The sequence below is a fragment of the Emiliania huxleyi genome (assembly GCF_000372725.1).
Source record: "Emiliania huxleyi CCMP1516 unplaced genomic scaffold EMIHUscaffold_36, whole genome shotgun sequence".
Lineage (NCBI taxonomy): Eukaryota > Haptophyta > Isochrysidales > Noelaerhabdaceae > Emiliania > Emiliania huxleyi.
Window position 1 is genome coordinate 610,699 of NW_005199274.1, and position 19,460 is coordinate 630,158.

Sequence of the window (19,460 nt, forward strand, 5' to 3'; positions counted from 1 at the left end):
CCCACTGGTGTCCATCTCAGAGACCGCAGGAGGTCATGAGGGTCGATGGGAGTGCCAACCCCACAATGCCTAAACCCAGCCCAGTACCTAAACGCTAAAGCCGTACGCTCTCCACACGCTCCAGCGTCCGCAGTTTTGGCATGTCGCAGATAGGATGTAATAGGAAGAGCCAGTGTGCAGAGTGTTGGCCAATCCCAACGGCAATGGCTTGGGCGAGGGCCAGGCCGGGCAGGCCTGCCGCCACCCGGCCTACTCACTCTCTCTGCCATTGCGCATTGGCACTGCGCACGGCAGTGCCGACAGTCCACCCTTAGACAGCTCCTTCCATAGGACACGTGTCACGGTCCACCTCCCCACCATCCACCCGAGCGGGACCTCTCTCACCGTCCCGTCTCGCTCATGCGATGTGTGGCCACATCCCCTCTCCCTGCCACCACAGCCTCCCGCTGAGCTCCTTCTCTCTTCAGCTGTTCCTTGTCGCTCCGAGCCTCTGCTGCCATCTTCCAACCCTCTCCTCCGCATGACTTGAGCGCGATCAGAAGATGAGTGCTCTCTCGGACAGAGGGTTCGGCTCCCTCGGCGGCGACATCGGGTCATTGAACGTGGCGAACGGGTTGCCCCCACCGCTGGCGAAAGCCGCGGACATGTCGCTGACGGCCTGGTACGAGCCGAGGAAGAGGGCAATCAGCGAGAGCGCGGTGATCATGCCGTCACGGATGAAGAGGTAGCACCGGTTGATCTCCTTTGGGATGCCGTCTTCGCTATACAGCTTCCACTTGCACGCGAGCGGGATGCCGATGCCGGCGAATACGCCGTTGAAGGAGCCGAGAATGCCCAACATCTCCAGAAAGTAAGGGCAGACGAGCGCGCCGAAGACGGTGAAGGCAAAGAGGCACAGCCGGACAGGCAGCGAGTAGCCCGTCTTCATGGCCGCCTCACACGCGCGGTTGACGCAGTGCATCACGATTGGGTAGGTGACGGTTAGGTTGGCGACCACCGAGCACGCCAGCAGCGCCCCCGCGAGGAGCATGGTGCCAGTCTCTGGGTCGAGCATGCTCACCTGCACGTTACCCTCGACGGCGTTGCCGAATCCAAAGTAGCCAGTGATGCCCGCAAGCCCATAGACAGTCATCACTACCACCATCGCGCCGGTGGTCGCCTTTGGCAGCTCCTCCTTGAACTCCATCTCCGAGCGCACCGCCGGCACCACCATCTGGCACGAGAAGCCGAGCAGCAGCACCGAGATGATCATGCCCACCTGAAGCAGGAGGAGTGACTCGCGTTGAAAGCCTCATGCGCGTGGGCGGAGCGATTGGCCCGAACACAGTGAGGTCCTTCGTGGGGGGGGTTGCCTTCTCGGCTATTCCTCGCGCCTGGAACATGAGGTTCTCTTCGGGAAAAAGCTTGTACTCGGGTGGGTTGGTCGCCCCCTCCCCCATGCCCGCAATCCCGTTCATGATGCCGGCCTGCGAAATCGTGAGTACGTACATGATCGAGGCGGCGACGCCGACGCCCGCGAGGCGCGCGATCGCCGTCATATCGTCAAGCAGCACCAGTGGCAAGAATAGGACCGAGAGGACGAGCACCTAGCAGCAGGCCGCCTCGGAATGGTGTGCAAGTAGGCTGGGTTCCGTCCCGCTGTTGGGTCGAGGCTTCTGAGCCCCTCGGTGGTCCTGATCGTGTCTCCTCTACGTCGACGACTCACCCAATGGCGGTATGGCAGCCAGGCGTTGGTGACAAACTCCAGGCTCGAGCCAATGAGGATGAGGTAGGCGCCAGAGAGGAAGAGGAGGAACGAGTTGACCATGAAGGAGGCGAAGTAGATGCCGGGTTTGCCAAAGGGAACTTCCGCCATGTCCTCGTACTTGACCACGTAGCGACCGAACGAATACTTGTGCGGATCCTGTCGGGTTGGAGGTGGGGTTGGAGTGGGTCGGAGTTGGGTTGAGGGCCCAAGGAAGGCCGTCTGGCTTATGGACGAGCAGCGACTGGAGGGAGATTTGAGGGAGGCGAGCTCCTTCAGCGCGCGCTGGTCGCAGACGGTGAGCACCCACGACATATCGAGCAGCGAGAGGTGGCCAGCGAGTCCGTTAATGAACAGCAGCGGGCCCGTGATACACCAGCCCCCCTTGGCAAAGAGGGCCGGGAAGCCGAGCACGCCCGAGCCGACCATCGTGGTGATCAGGGACATACAGGCGGCGTTGGTGGACGTAGTGCCCACATGTGGGACGCCATCGACAGCGCTCTTCCGCTGTGACCTGCGGACCAGGCAATTTGGCGGTGATGCAGTCTCGGTGCTGGTGCTGCGGGAGGAGCCGACTGGAGGCGAACGAGGGAACAGGTGATGGGCAAGCGGGTCCATTGAGCGCGCGCTGCGATCTGCATTGTATGTGTGTGTGTGCGCATGCAGCGCGCACATGCGTGCATCGTAGGTTGACATGCGCGAGAGAGCGAGCATGCCTGGCTCGAAGCTCATGCGGCCCTTCTCGAGCTCCTTCACTTGGGCTTCCAACTCCTTAATTCTGGCCTGCAGCTTTGCCGGGTCGGAGGTATCCGTCTTCATGGCTGATACCGGGAGCGGGAGCGGGCCGTGGCGCGGCACGCGAGAGGAACGGCCCGCCAATCGTCCGTAATCTGGCCGATGGTCGCAAAAGGAGCGCTGTCGTCCCTTTCGGACCGCCCCAAGGGGGCATGCGGCTGCAGTCCGCCAAGCGTCTCTCACACCAGGCGACGTCTTCGCCGTCAACGCGAACCAACAACGATTGGGGTAGGGGCCCTAACTCGTGTGAGGGTACTACTTTCTCAGTGTACGTAGCTCTTACGTACATTCCCGGAGGAGGACTGCTGACGGGGTTTTCTCGCAGTGACTCTCATTCTAGCTAATAAATGAATAAATAAAACGGACATTAAAAAAATTGCTTTAGAAGAAAGACGGGCACGCATATTCTCCCCCCTCCATTCTCTCCCCCTTGGCGCGGGTCCGCCCAGCCCGTAACCTGCCATATGTGGGAAGCTGGCCGCCGATCCGAAGACCCATCGACCAGGGCTTGCTAGATCGCGCAGCCGCCCGAGCTCCTCGTACGAGAGCGCGTCGCCCGTGTGATTTGAAAGGGGGGGGGGGCTCCAGCGCCCGCGCTTGCCTTCTCGGCACGGCGGCGGCGCCAGTCGTCGCACTCCTCGCTGCTCCCCTCCAGGTGGCTCGACGGCGACGAGGCGTGCATGGTGCACGCGGAGGAGCTCGCGCACGGCCTCGTGCGCCGTTGGCTGCTCTGGCTGCGCGCCGTGGGCGCAGAGACGCCGCCTGGACGCACACGCGCTTCGTCGACAACTGCGGCAGCTGCGACGCCGGCCGCGTGTCCGCGCGGACGGCACGCGCGACCGGAGGTCTATGACCGCTCGGACGACGCCGAGAGCCTGCGGCGGCCAGCCGAGTCGAGCGAGCGCGGGAGGGGGCGCGGCAGTCGCGGCCGGGGCGGTCGATGAGGGCGGAGAGGGGGAGAGGCAGAACGTTTTCTTGCTACCAATTGCTACATAGGGGGGTCGTCAGACGTCAGTCGTCACAGTCCGGCTCACACCTCGCACAAGTCGACGCGTGGCTCTGCGGTTTTACGGTACTTTCTCATGTTGCACAGATCACTGTGCACTGCCCTCGTCTGCTACTGCCACACCCCACGCGGGTCGTCCATCGGCCAGCTCTGCAGCGCGCGCACGCCCTGGGCCTCTGCGGGCACGAAGGCCAGCTCCTCGCCCTCGCTGCTCAGCACCACCAGCGCCGGCACGCCGCTGCGGCGTCCAAACGGGCCGAGCTTCATCGACTCGGCGCCCGCCCAGATCTTGAACTGCTTCTTGAGCGCATCGGCCTCCTCGAAGGGCACCGAAAGCAGGCCCAGGCCCTTGGCGCGCCTCAGCGCCTCCGCCTCCGTGCGATCGCTCGGCACGTAGATGAGAGAGCACGGCTTGCCGCTGTCCTCGCTGGCCTGGAGAAACTGCTGCAGCGACGGCTCGAAGGATGTGCACATGGGGCACCAGCCCGCGGAAAAGTACAGTGCCACCCGCTTGCCGCCGAGCTGCTGGGTCGTGGCGGCCTCACTCAAGGCGGCTCCCTGCTGGTCGAGAACCGAAGACGGCAGCGTGTGCTTCGCCGCCGCGCACGCCACCGCCGGGCGCGCACGCAGCGAGGACGCAGCGAGCGCGAGGGAGCTGGCGAAGACACGAGGCAGGATCATTCGTGCCAACAAGTGTGGTGGAGTAACAGGTCTCGCGGTCTCGAGGTTGGATATCCTTCGGCCGCGTTGGGTTAAGGTTGCCCATGCCAGTTTTGGGGGGCAAACCCCGCCCGCCCCCTAGAGCCCCAGGTAAGGCCCAGGGCGAAGTCGAATTATGGTATGCTATCAAGTTTGACCTTATGTGGTATAATATGCAACAATAATGCTATGCTATCTCCCGGCTTTTTGAGATATGATCCCTCAAAGTCGAATTATGGTTTACTGGTGACCATAGTAGTGTCTGGCCTGTTTGCGTTTCTTCAAACGAATCCTTTAAAGTCTCGACAATAACCAAGCTGCTTATGTGGCACCGCAGAGGCTCCCTTGGGGATGCTTGAGGCCACCCCAACCACTCACGAAGCCGTACGTGGACTAATTCAAATCTACTTTTATGGTTTAAAGAAAGAAAGAAAGAAAACAGACAACAAGGGAGGGATGGAAGGACGGCACGCCGCCACCACACAGGGATTTTAAGGAGAGGTGTGTGGTGCGCTAAGGTGCTTCTCGCTGCAGATCCCGGCGAGATCGAGCTCGTGCTCAAAGCTTGCCAACACGTACTGCCGCCACTCCTTGCACACGCCTGACGCGCGCTGTGCGGTCGCCGGACTCGCACGCAAGCGAAGAGTGGCGATGGCATGGCGAACCGCGACGGCGGTCACGATGAGCCGCGGCGGGATGAGCTGCGACGGCGCGATGAGCGTTGGCAAGGCGAGCAATGGCCGAACCATGACTAATTAACCATGACGGGCGGCATGACGAGCGGCGCGGCTACAACGACTCTTGGTGCGGTGGTCGCGAGCAGCGATGGCACGCTGAGCCACAATTGCCCGCTGGGCGATGGCACGATGAGCCATGGCGAGGCGAGCAACGGCCGCATCATGACGGGCGGCATGATGAGCGGCGCGGCTACGACGATCGGGGCAGAGGCGAGCGCGAGCGCGACTGGCACGATCGGCGCGATGATCGGTACCACGATCCCAGGCGCGACCATGACCGGCGCGACCGCCGCGGCGAGGGGCAGCCTCGGCACAGCGATCGCCGGGAGCGACCGCCGATGCACGGAGCACAAGGACGCGACGCACGAGTGTGCAATGATCGCCCCTTCTCGAGCCGCTGCGCTGACACTGATCAGGTCGACCCTCGGAAGCTGACGACTTTGATAAGCCAGGCTGGCAGCGCTGACGCATTGCTCGCGCTCTCTGCTGCCCACAGCACGAGCTTGAACCACATCCACGCTGCGAACCTGTGGAACAAACTGGGCAAGCAGCGCACATCGAGCGGCCGCACGAGGAGCGGCTTGAGCAGCTGGTGCAGCGCACGCTGGACCTCGTTTCTTCGTGCCGAGCGCGCGAGCTGTCCAACATCGCCCACGGCGTAGCAAAGTGCCAGCTGCAAGTAGGGGTGGTGCGTTCGCTGTACCCGGCGGTGGCGGAGGCGGCGGTGGGGAGCGGGCTGGTTGGCTTCACCCCGCAGGAGCTGGCCAACACGGTGTGGGCGTATGCGGGGCTCCCCCCCCCCCCCCCCAGTCTCAATCTCAAATCTCGAGTCACGCTGCCCTAGATTTCGGTGGTCCCGCGCAAGCGATGTTTTTCGAACGAAGCGAGATAATGGCGTTGGAAGGTTGAGGAAGTTCAACAGCATTCTGCATCGAAAACGGAATCTCTCTTGCTTGCAGTCTCAGTCTCTCCCACCCCTCATCGAAATCTCAAACTCCCAAAGCGAAAAGGAATCTTCGCCATTTGAGATCTCACGCGTTTCACCAGCTAGAAACTCACACCGAGCGACGGGAAGACTGAGATTTCGTGGCTGAACCTGAAGTCTCGACGAAGATTTGGGAGATCTCAAGGGCGGGACTAGAGACTGAGATCTGCCCTGAAATCTTCAGGTCTCACTCCTCTCAATCTCTAAGAAAGACTAGAGATTACCATGACTGCACCTTGCCGAGGTCTCGTTGAGGTTATTAGCGGAACGCACACAGGTTGGGGCGCCGTCTCTACCAAGCTCACCCTCGTCGTGTGCACAGCCATCGACCGATCGTCAGGCACAGAATTTACCCACCGCCGCGCCCCGGCTGCGACACCATCGCGACACGCGACTCTGCGACACCGCTCGCCTGCATGAGCCGAGGACTGCGGGCTAGGGGCCACGCAGCGCACTTCTCTACACTGCGCGCAGCGACGTGAGCGTCGGTGGGATCCAGGCTCTCACCGAGGCGCACGGGGAGGAGGAGGGCCGGGGCCGGAACGGCGCGGCGGTCGCCGCCGGCGTCAAAAGATGGTGATGAGGGCGAAGCCGGTGTAGAAGAGCATCACGGGATAGAGGAGGAGCCACCGCTGGTCGTCCGCCTGCAGGATGATGACGAAGAAGAGGGCGGCGGCGTTGGAGCACCAAAACACCGTCAGCGGCACGAAGAGCGCCCCCCACGCGCCGGTCAGGTCGAGCGGGAGCGAGAGGGCGGCGAGCAGCACGATCGGCAGCAGGCAGTAGCCGAGGACGGAGGCGGTGCGGTAGATGTCGATACCCTTCATTGACATGAGGTTGAGCACCTGCGGTGCGGATGCGGGTCTCGGCGTGTGCTCGCTTCCGTGCCGGGGGCCCTGCCTGCTGCTTCTACTCGCGCGGGGAGAGCACCGCCCAAAGCGCGAGCAGGCCCGTCACAAACACGACGTATATGTACGAGAACTGGACCTTGCCCTTGAGCAGCAGCACCGCCGCCAGCGCAAAGCAAAAGATGAGCGGGCCCGCAAAGTCCGAGTCGTCGATCACCTGCGGGGTGTGAAGAGACGCCGTTCACAGCTTCAGGGTGTGAAGAGACGCACGTCGGAGTCGTCGATCACCTGCAAAAAGTGTCGCTCAGCCGTCTCAGGGACGTGTCGTGTGGACGTGTCGCCCGCAGCGTCCGGCGCTGTCGGTCGCCTCCTGGTCGAGCTTGGACCGGCGCGGCCACAGCACCGCGCGCGTCTTGGAGACGATGTGCGAAAAGTTGATCCCGAGCTCCTCCAGGATGGGCGGCTCGTCCTCCTCTCCCTCGCCGAGAAGCGTCTGCGAAAGCTTCCAGCTCGCCGACAGGTTCCGCTTGCGCATCCCCTCGCTCGGCTCGGGCGGGCCGCCCCCGCCGTCCATGCTCCCCGACGTGCTCTCCCACCCGCCGCCGCCGTACCCGCCCAGCTGTGGCTGGAAGCCGACGCCGCCCGTCGGCTGCGGCAGCTGCGGCGCAGCCTGCTGCGGCTGCTGTGGCGTGTACGAGTAGGAGGGAGTGCCGTTGCCGAATCCGTACGCGTCGTCCGTGTCTCCGGGGGCGCGCATGTATACCGGTGCACGCGAGGAGGCTCTGACGCCGCTGGCCGGGCAGCGATCACAGGGGCTTTCCAAGCGCCGCTGGGCGGCCCGCACGAGCCTCCGAATTCTTTTTACTGGCAATCCGCGCAGCGCCGCCCAGGCTTCAAGACGATCCTCCTGCGCGCGCTGGGTCGCGCGCGGACTCGACCGCCGCGGCGTCCGCAGCAGCGGCGTCGCGCAGCTCCTCGCACCGCAGGCGCAGCTGAGGCTGCCGCGACGACGCCACCGCGGCGACGCGCAGCCGCCTGGTGCCCACCAGCAGCGCGCCCTCAGCACTGAGTTGGCAGTGACTGCTGTGTACGTGTCGAGACCCGATTCCGGTTCGTCAAGGAGAAAGCCTTCATGTCCTTGAGCATCATCGCCTTGAACTGCTCGAAGGTGATGCAGCTGTTCTCGCCGCCGCTCGAGGCGATCATCTGTGGGGGGATATGGGGAGATATGGAGCGTGCGGGCCGAGAAGGTGGCTGAGTGAACCCATCCGCGACTCTCGCCCCCCAGCCCTTGCCCTAGCCCTAATCCAATTTGACTCTCGCCCCAGCCCTTGCCCTAGCAACCCCTTGACTACGTAGCCGACAGACCTCGTACTCGTCCCCCAGCGTGCAGCGCAGCTCCGGACTCGGAATCGGGCTCGGAATCGGGCTCGGGTTCGGGTTCGGGTTCGGGTTCGGGTTAGATAGCCCAGGCGAACCCCGCAAGTGGCTCCGGCGGGAAGGCCACATAGTCGGGCGGGCCGGTCCGCGCCGCGCGGGAGCCATTGACCCCGCGGCATCGCCGGTCCCGCAAGACAGGCAGCTCGAGCTTCTGGTGCGGTGTGCATTCACGGCACATGAAGAGGTGTCGCCAAAGCCGCTCCATCGCCCACGGCACGCGCAGGGCACAACCGGCGCCAAAGTGCTCCGCCAGTAAGTACCAATAGACGTCGAGCGGCAGGCGCGTAATCGCTGCGGAGCGCACGATCATGAATGCCCCCGCAAAGGTCCGAAAAAGTCTGTCCTCAGGTGGGGCGTGCCGTCCGAGAACAGCACGGAGGAGTGGCCCGAAGCACGGCAGCTGCCACCGTGGGTTCAGACCACACGCCGTGTGCTGCAGGATTGCCTGGCACGGAGCGAGGCGGGCGACGTCTTGGTCGGCATTCAGGCGTGCTGCGTTGACGAGAGGTGCGGTGAGGTAGCAGGGTTGTCCCGATGGCCCTGTGGAGATGAACGGCCCGCCCTGGGCGAAGCACACGCACACGTGCTCGTGCTCGATGTGCGCATAATGCTCAACGATCCACTGCAAGAAGCTGAGAGACTCACGACCAACATTTGCCGTCTTCTGCACCACAGCTACCGGCGCCTGGATGCCCGTAGTCCAGTCGAGGGACTCGTTGTAGCGAGCGACGACGAGGGTGCTGCAGCGGCATGTATGATTCAGCGCCATGTCAAAGGCAGTGTGGCTCGAATTTTATTTTTTCTTCCGCGCCTTCAATTTTATTACTCTCGGGCCCGCGCCCCACGGCCGGGAGAAAGGGGAGTGACAGTTTGGGACGGCGAAAAAGAGAACCTCGTGGCGGCTCGACGGGATTCTTTTTTCTCTGTCAATCAGGGAGTGTCGTTGTAAAATTCTCTGTCATTCATGTCAACACAAAACAACAACAAACATGGGCTGCAAGGCGCGCGGGCAGCCCGGCCAACCCTTCGACCACAAGAACGGCCACGGCTACGTCAAGGCGCATCGCGGTTTCTACCACGACGCGATCTTTGTCAAGCGCAACAACTTCAACCTGCTGCTCCACGAGACGTTCGGCGGCGGCTTCTCGCCCACCGCCGTTCTCAAGCTGCGCCGCCTCGCGCGCAAAGTCGCGCGCGGCAGCGTTGACCGCACGGCCTACTCGCCCAAGTACTCGCTCTCTTTTATGTCCCACCATGCAGAGCGCATCTCTCTCTCTGTTGTGCGAGGCGTGAACCGCGCCATTCGCTCTCACCTGGCAACCCTGTCTGCACGTCTCGCGCGCGCGTGAACAGGGCTCCAGGCCCCAAATGACGTGTGAGTGTTAGAGTTGTTTGGTATTGCTAAAAATCTCTCTCTCAAACAACAAACTCTTCATGTCCGCTTTCACGCCGCTTCGCCGCGCCACCGTTTGTAGTATTACGAGGAGAAAGAAGCAATGCCGATCGACGTCGTCCTCCGCAGCGTGCCTCTCCACCTCACCGAGACGCCCAGCTCTTGCTGCAGGGTCGCGTGAGTCTTGACGGGCAGGAGTGCGCCGTGGAGCGACCAACCAAAGGGGCGGCCTCAGAGCGGAGAGAGAGATTTTTAGCAATACCAAACAACTCTAACACTCACACGTAATTTGGGGCCTGGAGCCCTGTTCACGCGCGCGCGAGACGTGCAGACAGGGTTGCCAGGTGAGAGCGAATGGCGCGGTTCACGCCTCGCACAACAGAGAGAGAGATGCGCTCTGCATGGTGGGACATAAAAGAGAGCGAGTACTTGGGCGAGTAGGCCGTGCGGTCAACGCTGCCGCGCGCGACTTTGCGCGCGAGGCGGCGCAGCTTGAGAACGGCGGTGGGCGAGAAGCCGCCGCCGAACGTCTCGTGGAGCAGCAGGTTGAAGTTGTTGCGCTTGACAAAGATCGCGTCGTGGTAGAAACCGCGATGCGCCTTGACGTAGCCGTGGCCGGTCTTGTGGGAGAAGGGTTGGCTGGGCTGCCCGCGCGCCTTGCAGCCCATGTTCAGGCGGCGGGCCTTTTCTTCGGTGTTGCCGAAGGCGTAGGAGTGGCCAACGGAGGCGGGCGTGCCGCCACTCGAGGCGTTGCCAACGCCCGGCGAGGAGGTCTTGAGGAGGGGGCGAGGGGCGTCCAGAGCTTGATTTCATTCACTTCATCGCACCCCCCCGGTCCCGCATGGGGTTCCGCGAGGTCGACCTTGTACCCCTCGTTGTACTGCCGGGTGAGCTCTGGTTTCTCCTTGTCGCCGTGCACGACCGGCGCGTTGGCCGGGGCGCGCATCGCGTCCGCCCAGGCGGCGAGGACGCCGTCGTGGGGCCGCCGGTGGTGGGCCTTGTTGTAAAGGTAGTCGCCGAAGAAATCGACTGGCATGCCCCGCTCGAGCGCGACCCGAAGGGTGGGAAGCGCCGCGGAGAGCCAAAGGCCGAGCTTTCGCTGGAGCTCGTCTTGGAGGGTGTCGGAGGAGAGGGCGGTGGCGTACGTACCGTCGACACGGACATCGAAGGCCTTGCCGGCGAAAGGCGTTGAGGCGGAGACGAAGCGCGCGGCTTCGCGGTTGTTGACGGCGCTGTCTCCGAGGGACGGGTTGTTCTTGACGTGCACATCCCGCGCCTTGACGAGCTCCTGGTGCGCGTACCAGTCCTTGTGATTCTTGATGGCAGCGAGCGCCCGCGGCCGCGGGTACGTGGATTTGCAAGTGCCATTGAGAATCGCGTCGGTAGCTGGAAGGGACTCGGGCTCGGGGAGCGGGACGCTCTTGGGGTAGAACTCAGTCAGGTAGCCGCCGCGGACGGTGTAGTACTTGTTTTTGTCGCGGGCGGCGCGCTTCTCGCACACCTCCTTCCAGTCCGAGAGGGCGGACTCGTAGGTGGCGATAGCTGCGGCGATGGCGGGGTACTTGGACGCACCTCCCTCGTCGTGGGCGAAGTCGGGGTTGTGGGCGACGAGGGTGCGCCAGTTCTTGAGGAGCGACATGGAGAAGTCGCTGTCGGCGCGCGAGAAGGCGGTGTCGATGTTGCACCCGCCCATCTCGGTCGGCAGCTGCGCCTGGAGCCACGCGAGGTCGCGGAGCGCCTGGGGCGAGGCGTCGGCGCGAGCAATGCTCTCAAAGGACTTGCGGATGCGGTTGTGCGCAAACTCGAGAGCGTCGCACGCGACATTGGGCGGCGTGATGCCGGCAATGTACTTGGTCTTTGCGCAGGCAATCCGTTGGACGAGGTTGAGGCGGAGCTGCGAGGTGTTCGTGCCGCAGTCAGTGTCGACGATCGTGTCGATGACGTCGAGCGGCGCGAGCTTCTTCCTGAGGTGCGCGGTGAGCTCCTTCTTGCAGGCTTCCGGGTCGCCAAAGAAGGTTTGTTTGTCAGAGCGGTGAAACCCTGAGAGGGGGGGGCAAGCGAGGGTTGGTATGTGCATGGCTCCCGTGACGAAACCGAACAACGCACCAAGGCGACTCTGTCTCTGAACGCGGGATCGAATCGTATTGCAATGGAGGCACCTAGAGCAAAATTGAGCCTGCTCAGGTGTGAACGCCCTAAGTGCCTAGAGCAAAATTGAGCCCGCTCAGGGATAGGGAGCGGCCCCCGCAGTTGAAGGCGAGGAGGTCATGATCGAGGCCTTCGGAAAGCTCGGCCGCGAGAACGAAGAGAGCAAGGCTCTCGGCCGCGACGGCGAAGGCAAAGCACGGCGAGGCCGCGAAGGCGTCCGGGCGAGCATATTTCTTCTTTCTTCTTCCCTATTTAGGAATTTCTTTTGCAGATGCTGCTCCCTGCGTGGTCCCCGGAGCCCGGTTCGGACCGAGATTTTTTCCTTTGGCGGAAGCGCGCCCGGCGGCGCCCTCACGACGGCGTACTTCGCGCCTGGTACGATTGTGTCCACGCCGTCTCCGTCTCCCGGCCCGTTATGGGAGATGCCGAAAAAACAGAACTCACCAAACAGTTCAACGAGGGCTACAAAACCGACCTGGCTGAGCCGGGCGAGGCCCCCCCGGGGGCAAAGACGAGATCAGCGAGGTCAAACTTTGGACCCCCCTCCGGGGTGGCTTGCCCGTTGGGGTCGGCCGCGCCGACACCGGAGGCAACCCCGGCTCCGTTGGAGACAAGTTCGCCTTCGGCAACACCGAAGAGCGCGCCCGCCTTGCAAACATGGGCTGCAAGGAGCAAGCAACGCGGGTTCCGTGGTCAACGGGCGTTCGACCACACCACCGGCCAAGGCTACGTCAAGTCACAGCGTGGCCACTACCATGATGGGATCTTCACCAAACGAAACAAGTTCAACCTGCTTCTCCACGAGACATTCGGCGGCGGCTTCTCGCCGCCAGCAGTTGCAAAGATCAACCGCCTTGCGCGCAAGGCTCAACGCTCACCGCGTACCCTCGCCCGTGCAAGTCCGCGTTTTACTTGGCACAGGCGCCGGCCACACGCGGAATCAGCGCTGTGAGTCGCGCCACACATCCGCACCACCGGCCCTCCCTCTCGCCCGATCGCGCTCGCCGCGCCACCCACAGGACCGCCACCTCGGGGCCATGGGACGCAAGAGCTACGGACCTGTGTTGAACTACTTCAAACACGTCCCTGACGACCTCGTCGTCACCTCCACGCCCGGCCTCATCATCTCCGCTCTCGGCACGGTGCGCCGCGCCGCCATGCCGCCGGCGCCGAGCCTGCTCCTCTCAAAGCAGAGGAGCCGCCGGACTGCCGAACCGGCCGGAGATATGAGGGAGTCCCGCTGTTGCTTGCGCCGCACGTCGGGGCAGCCGCCGCCGCGGTCCCGCTCTGGGCTCCACGCGCCTGCGCGCGCCTGCCGGCCCGCAGGTTGTGCTGATCACCCTCTTCCTCTTTGAGCTCTCGGCGTATCTCACAGTCACCTCGACCACCGACCTTGTCGTCGACGAGCTTGTCGACGAGACGCTGCGAGTCAACTTCAACGTCACGCTGCACCAGGTGCCGTGCGAGTTCCTCTCGGTGGACGTCTCCGACATGACGGGCGCCGCGACACACGACATCCGCAAGGACAGCCCCGAGTGGCGGCTCGACTCGATGCTGTGAACAGCGTCTCTTCACACCTTCCGCTGTGAACAGGACATCCTCAAGTGGCGGCTCGACTCGAACCAGCGAGTCGTGCGGGACGCGGCGGCGGTGAGCGCGGTGGAGACGAGGGATGCGAAGCGGGCGGCGGACGCTGCCATGTCCAAGGAGCCGGTCTCGCCGTCGTACGGCGACGAGGATGAGGAGGAGCCGCCCGACACGGACCTCTCGCAGCCGCTGTCGCCGGACACGTTCGTCCCCTTCCTGCAGCAGCACGAGCTCAGCCTGGTCAGCTTCTACGCGCCCTGGTGCTGTGAGCAGCGTCTCTTCACACCTGCAGCTGTGAACAGGTCAACTTTTACGCGCCCTGGTGCATCTGGTGCCAGCGGCTCGAGCCTGTCTACCTCGAGGCGGCCGCAAAGGTGCCGAGCCTCGAGTTCCACGGGCACACGCGGTTGGCGCAGGTGACGCGCGCGCGCCGCCGCGCCCAAGGAGTGCCGCCGCTTCACAGCTGTCTTTGGACGCCGCTCGTCTCTGTGTCAGGTCGACTGCGTCGCCTTCCAGGAGTTTTGCGTCAAGCATATGATTCGCGCCTACCCGACGCTTCGCATGTACAAAGACGGCAACGACAAGGCCTCTCGAGCTCTGGGGACGGGCGGGCGGCGGGCGGCGGTGAGCGGCGCCTCCTTCACACCTGCAGCTGTGAACAGGAGTTTGAGCTCTTCACCGACGAGCGGTCGGTGGGCGCCATCCTCGGCTTTGTGCGCAAGCAGATGGCCTTCTCCTGCCGCTCCTCGCACGCCGTGCTGCTGTGAACAGCGTCTCGTCACACCTCGCGCTGTGAACAGGACTCCTACCGCACCTCGCACGCCGTGCTGCGGAAGCAGCATGCCGCGCGCTTCGAGGTGCGGCGCGGCGCCTTGCCTGCAGCATCTCGGCGATCTCTCGGCGACCTCTCGGCGATCTCTCGGCGACCTCTCGGCGACCTCTCGGCTCCATAGGTGCGGCGCGGCGCCCTGTCAGCGGGCCGCGACCTCTACCGCGCCAAGATGCCCATCGTGGCTGCGAACACCTTCTGCGGCAACAACGAGGAGTGCATCGGCTTCACGTACGCCGCGGAGGAGATGCCTGCCAAGGACGCCAAGCCGGACCCGTTCATGCCGGGCGCGCATATCTCCCCATATCTCCCCATACCTCCCCCATACCTCCCCCATACCTCCCCCATACCTCCCCATACCTCGAGCCGGACCCGTTCATGCCGGGCGCGCAGCCGCGCACCGCAATAGGGAGAGAGAGAAGAGAGGGAGAGAGAGAGCGGGGGACGTCACGCGCCGCGCCGACGCACCAGGCGAGAACCCCCTCATCTACTTCAAGAGCGGCAGGGCGGGCGAGGCGCAGGTCAACGCAGAACAAGCAGAGGACCTCCTACCCCAGACTCAAGAGCCACCACACCAGCCGTAGGACTGAGAATAGGTCAACGCAGACAAGCAGTGGACCTCCTACCTCAAAATCAACAACGCGACTGCGCCTGTCTCCTCGTCGGGATCGCTGCACCACGGGCCAGAGGGACATCTCCCCACATCTCCCCACATCTCCCCACATCTCCCCATCTCTCACCCATCTCTCCGCCGCAGGCTGCATGGTCGCCGGCCACCTCCGCGTGCGCAAGGTGCCGGGAGTGCTCAAGCTCGTCCTCCACTCACCGGAGCACGACCATGAGCACGCGCTCATCAACTCGTCGCACGCCGTCAACGAGTTTTGGTGAGCGATGGGGAGAGATGGGGAGATGTGGGGAGATCAACTCGTCGCACGCCGTCAACTTTGGCGCGACTGCCACGCCGCACCGCCCCGCACCGCCCCCCGCCGCCCCTCCTCCGCCCCTCCCCCGCCCCCCCTGCCCCGCCCCTCCGCCGTCCCCCCCCCCCCCCCTCCGGTTTCCCTGCCCCCAGCCCTTTCCCCTCCCCCCTCCCCCCTTTTGATTTCCCGCGGGCGCGGCGGCAGGTGCCCTCCAACAAGTACTCCTCCCCCGAGGGGCAGGAACCGTCCTTGGACTTCAAGCAACCCCTCCCGCCTGCATTTGTTCCGCAAAACAGGAAAACGGCCGCAAAAAACCCCCCGTTTTTTTTTTTTAGGTAGGACCTCTCCCCGATTTCAATTGTCGTGCAGCAGCAGGGGATGCCCCTTTACGGGGGCCCCCCCCCCCCCCCCCACCCCCCCCGGGGCCGGCAGGCCGGCCGCCCTCCACCGGGCCTGTGAGAGGGCGTGTGCAGACGGCTCGCTCTGCTGCGAGCAGGTTCGTCACTTCGACGTGCGCCATCATCGGCGGCGTCTTCACGGCGACCGCTCCCCCGTCGAGGCACCGCACACCCGAGACGCGTCGGCGACGCGTCCCTCGACGGCGCCATAGGTGATCGGCATCATCGAGGCTGTGCTGCACACCGCCACGGAGAGCTTCCTCAAGAAGCAAATGTAGCGGCCCCGAGCGGGGCGCGTCGAGTTGTAGCGGGAAAGGGCGGTCTGGGGGGGTAACTGCTACTTTAACTCGGTGAACGGTCTAGCTCTAGCCGTGTGAAGCCGTGCGTGGGAGACGTCAGACGACGAGTCCATTTCCTGTTGTTTTGTTTCTTACTCGCTTGCAAAATCTTGAGCGCCAACTTCCAGCTCCGACAGGCGCACGCACTTTATAGGGCGAGGGGCGGGATACGCAATCGGGAGCAAGTGACGACTCCGCGCCTCGAGCCCGTCCGCGTCCCGGCCCTTTACGCGCTGCTGCCGCCCTGCTGGTCGCCGAGAATGTTGCGGAAGAAGCGGAGCTCGCGCGTGGCCTGGCGCAGCTCGTTCTCGGCGATGCAGAGCCAGACCGGCGTCGAGAGGTCGGCGGCCCGGCGCGCGCTCGAGCGCAGCAGCGAGGACGCGCCGATGGCGCCGACGCCAAAGATACCGCACGCGGCAATGTTGTTGCAGAGCGGGAGGATCTCGCCGACGGGGAGGGCGGGCAATTTCTGCGACGAGCAGAGCCGCTTGTACGACGCGTGCAAGTCAGCCAAAGTGCAGCCGCCGCCGCCGCTGCTCTTCCGGCCGCGCAGCACCATGGCGCACAGCAGGAGCTGCTGGTGCTGCGGCAGCGATTCGAGCAGCGCGACGGCGCGAGACTTGAAGGTGGCGGCGAGGGCGGCCGACATGTGCTGGAAGCGGAGCGCCGGCTTGTCGAGCCTACGGAGAGCGAAGCGGCAACGCGTGAGGCCAGTCAGCCCCTCACCCCAGGGAAGCCTCACGCCGTCTGGCGCGCCAGGCTGGCCGTGCGGCGGCGGCGCCCCCGCCCCCTCGAACGGGGGAGGCGGGCGAGACGCGAAGCTCCTCCGCCGCCGCCTCCGCCGCGGCGGCGCACACCTGCAGCGCGCGCCGCGCGTCCCCCGACGCGGCCGCCACCTTGCGCGCGCAAAAGACGATCGCCGACGGCTCCACCACCGCCGTGCGCGGCAAATCCAACGCCCGCGCGGCCGCGGGCGCGGGCGCGGCGGCGGGCGAGGCGGGAGCGGCGGGGGAGCCGGGCGGCGGCGTCGTGGCGCGGGCCGCCCGCCTCGCCGCAGGGGTCGCCGCAGCAGGCTGCTCTGGCGGCTGCGCGCCGGCCGCCAGCTCTCCAGCCGCCACCCGGGCCTGGTCGACTCTCTGCGTGAGGATGGCGGCGAGCTCGTCGGCGGAGTAGGGCGGGAAGGTGAGCGGCCTGGGCGCGGCGCCGCGCGAGCGCAGCCGCGGCAGGCAGCGCTCCATCTGAGGTCGGGGAGGGGGTGTGTGAAGGTGGTGGCTTGGGGACGGGCGAGTAGGGTGGAGAGCGCGGCGGCGGCGGCGGCGGCGGTGAGAGGGGGATGGGGTGGGATGGGGTGTGTCGGGTGGGGAAGCGTCCGCGCGCCAAGTCGAGCGAGTTTGCGATGCCGACGAGCACGAGGCGGGAGGAGGGCGCCGCCGCCCATCCGAAGAGCGAGTGGAGCGCCTCATTCTCCTTGCTGAGCAGCTGGTCGAGCTCGTCAATCACAACGAGGCACATGCTCCCACCGGCCCCGCCGGCCCCGCCGACCGGATCAGCCACGACGAGCGCGCCGGCGTCGGCCTCGGCGCTGCCGCCCGCCTCCGACGCGCCTGAGACGCGCGTGCGGCGGCGCGCGCCCGCCGGCCGCCCCTCCGCCTCCTCCGCCGCCGCCGTCACGAAGAAGCGCTCGAGCGCCTGCCGAGGCCCGGTCGCGGCCTCGACGGCGGCGTCGTCGACGCCGAGCTCGGCGAGGAGGGCGGCGTAGACGGCGGCCGGCGTCTGCAGCTGGAAGCCGTTGACGAAGCACGACTTGCACGGCGGCGGTGCGTCGGCCGCCTTGCCGGCACACGCCTCGCCCGCAGACAGGAGGCGGAACGCCTCGCGAACCGTCATCGACTTGCCGAGGCCAGGCGAGCCGGCGACGTACATGCCGCCGCCGCTGCCCGCCTTGAGTCGCTCGCCGCCAAACTGGAGCAGCGCCTGAGGACGGGGCCGGGGGTGGGGTTGGGGGGCCGGGGGTGGGGTTGGGGAGGCGGCGGCGGTGGCAGCTGTGGCAGCGGTGGCAGCGGTGGCGGCGGCGAGGGCGTGTGAGGGGCGCAAGGTCGGCGGTGGGTTATGGCAGCGAGCGTTGAGGGCGGCGGCGCGCTCGCGCCTCTGGCTAGACCGCAGGGGGAGGCACCTTCTCGTCCGCCTCTCGGCTCGATCTCATCCGCCTCTCGGCTGCTTCTCGGCTGCCTCTCGGCCGCCTCTCCATCTCTGATGCATCTCGGACGCATCTCGGCTAATCTCGCGCCTCGAGCTGCGCCGAGCGGCAGAGGAGCCGCTCGGGGATGGCGGAGAGGGTGAGCTCACCCTGGAGGCTGCGGAGGGTGCCCTCGCACTCGGAGCGCCGCAGCAGGAACCGCCGCCGCGCGTGGCCGCTTCCCTCGGGGCTCCCTCCTCCGCCGCCGCCTCCGCCTCCGCCGCCGCCGCCGCCGCCGCCGCTGCGGGGCGAGCGACCCGGCGATCGGGCGGCGAGGCGGGCGGGGGAGCGGGTGGTGCGGAGGGGGGAGCCGATCGTCCGCACGGGCGACATTGGCCCGCGCGAGGTCGAGGCCCTGCCGCCGCCGCCGCTCTGTGGGGAGCAAAGCCGCGAGGAGGCGGACAGGGCGGGCGCGGGCGCGCAGCCGGGGCACAGCCACTGCTTGCGGGGGACGCGGGAGAGGGGCGGGTCGAGGCAGCGCATGTGGTAGCCCACGCCGCAGCCCTCCCCCTCGCAGAGCAGGATCTCGTTGTTGACCTCGTCGTCCAGACCGCGGCACACCTCGCAGGCTGCACGGGCGGGCGGGGCGAGGCTGTCAGCGGAGAGGGCGTGGAGCAGGGTGGAGGTCTCGGCGGGGACAGGCGGCGGGCGAGGCAGAGTGGGGGGATGGGGAGGACTGGCGAGTCGGGGGCGGGGAGGTGAGGGGCGATGGGGAGTCGCGCACCGACGTCGCACTCGACCATGAAATGATCGTCTATCCGCCGGCAGCCAGGCTCGGCGCACGGCTTGGCGGCGGCGGTGGTGCCGGAGCCGCCGCGAGCCCAGACCGAGAGCGGGTCCAGCTTGTTGCGCTTTGGAGGCGCAGGCCGGCTGGCCTTGGCCTTGGTCGACTTTGAGGGCTTGGCGGGCATCAGGACGGGCTCGGCGAGGCCAAGCGCCTGGAGGGCGGCCTGGTTCTCGGCGATGTTGCGCGCGCGCTTGGCCTCGTACTTGGAGAGCTGCGGCGGCTCCCGCTCAGTGCGCTTGCGGGACTGGAAGTGCGAGGTAAGAGACATCGAGGTTGCGAAAGTGTTTCGCGCGAAGCAGCGTGTCTTGGAGCTTTCGCGCCAACGTATGAGATTGTTTTCTTTCTTCACAGTGTGTGAGTGTCTTGTGCGTGTCGTCATCATCTGTCTAGCGTCCACCCATACCGCGTTGGTGTCCAGTCCGAGCCTGGCTGTTCTTCACCTTTCTACCTACCTACCTACTGAGTGTGTGTGTGTGTGTCACTCGTAACCAACTCTCAGGGGCAGTAGGTGGGCGAGCTTCAGGCGCGCCCATCTCGATCGTCAAGGCGTCGCTACGCGCGGTCTTCCGC

General features: G+C 65.5%; 6 protein-coding genes across 6 annotated transcripts; 1 reads left to right on the forward strand and 5 right to left on the reverse strand.

The window, feature by feature from the left end:
- Positions 1-535: 535 nt before the first annotated feature.
- Positions 536-2,563, reverse strand: EMIHUDRAFT_208867 (hypothetical protein; the record flags this gene model as incomplete). The annotated part of the gene is made up of 5 exons (XM_005772433.1): positions 536-1,258; positions 1,326-1,586; positions 1,706-1,864; positions 2,051-2,258; positions 2,418-2,563. The coding sequence occupies 5 exons, from the start codon at positions 2,561-2,563 to the stop codon at positions 536-538; spliced, it is 1,497 nt and encodes a 498-aa protein (XP_005772490.1).
- Positions 2,564-3,656: 1,093 nt separating this feature from the next.
- Positions 3,657-4,226, reverse strand: EMIHUDRAFT_102068 (hypothetical protein; the record flags this gene model as incomplete). Its single annotated transcript, XM_005772434.1, has 1 exon — positions 3,657-4,226. One exon carries the CDS (start codon positions 4,224-4,226, stop codon positions 3,657-3,659), a length of 570 nt encoding a protein of 189 aa, XP_005772491.1.
- Positions 4,227-6,532: 2,306 nt separating this feature from the next.
- On the reverse strand, positions 6,533-7,349 carry EMIHUDRAFT_65534 (hypothetical protein; the record flags this gene model as incomplete). Its single annotated transcript, XM_005772435.1, has 3 exons — positions 6,533-6,811; positions 6,897-7,031; positions 7,149-7,349. 3 exons carry the CDS (start codon positions 7,347-7,349, stop codon positions 6,533-6,535), a joined length of 615 nt encoding a protein of 204 aa, XP_005772492.1.
- A 558-nt stretch (positions 7,350-7,907) lies between these two features.
- On the reverse strand, positions 7,908-8,786 carry EMIHUDRAFT_355317 (hypothetical protein). The gene is made up of 2 exons (XM_005772436.1): positions 8,183-8,786; positions 7,908-8,020 (listed from the first exon to the last, which is right to left on the reverse strand). The coding sequence occupies exon 1, from the start codon at positions 8,562-8,564 to the stop codon at positions 8,274-8,276; it is 291 nt and encodes a 96-aa protein (XP_005772493.1). The 5' UTR covers positions 8,565-8,786; the 3' UTR covers positions 7,908-8,020; positions 8,183-8,273.
- Positions 8,787-12,832: 4,046 nt separating this feature from the next.
- Positions 12,833-15,807, forward strand: EMIHUDRAFT_208872 (hypothetical protein; the record flags this gene model as incomplete). Its single annotated transcript, XM_005772437.1, has 10 exons — positions 12,833-12,937; positions 13,122-13,271; positions 13,389-13,622; positions 13,685-13,756; positions 14,045-14,137; positions 14,384-14,487; positions 14,709-14,791; positions 14,969-15,095; positions 15,594-15,627; positions 15,742-15,807. The coding sequence occupies 10 exons, from the start codon at positions 12,833-12,835 to the stop codon at positions 15,805-15,807; spliced, it is 1,068 nt and encodes a 355-aa protein (XP_005772494.1).
- Positions 15,808-16,093: 286 nt separating this feature from the next.
- Positions 16,094-19,158, reverse strand: EMIHUDRAFT_102071 (hypothetical protein; the record flags this gene model as incomplete). The annotated part of the gene is made up of 5 exons (XM_005772438.1): positions 16,094-16,547; positions 16,723-17,105; positions 17,149-17,841; positions 18,428-18,672; positions 18,828-19,158. 5 exons carry the CDS (start codon positions 19,156-19,158, stop codon positions 16,094-16,096), a joined length of 2,106 nt encoding a protein of 701 aa, XP_005772495.1.
- Positions 19,159-19,460: the final 302 nt, after the last annotated feature.

Bases quoted from the DNA above. Each gene is read 5' to 3' on its own strand.
- EMIHUDRAFT_355317 (XM_005772436.1), bottom strand. From the start codon at position 8,564: ATGATCGTGCGCTCCGCAGCGATTACGCGCCTGCCGCTCGACGTCTAT.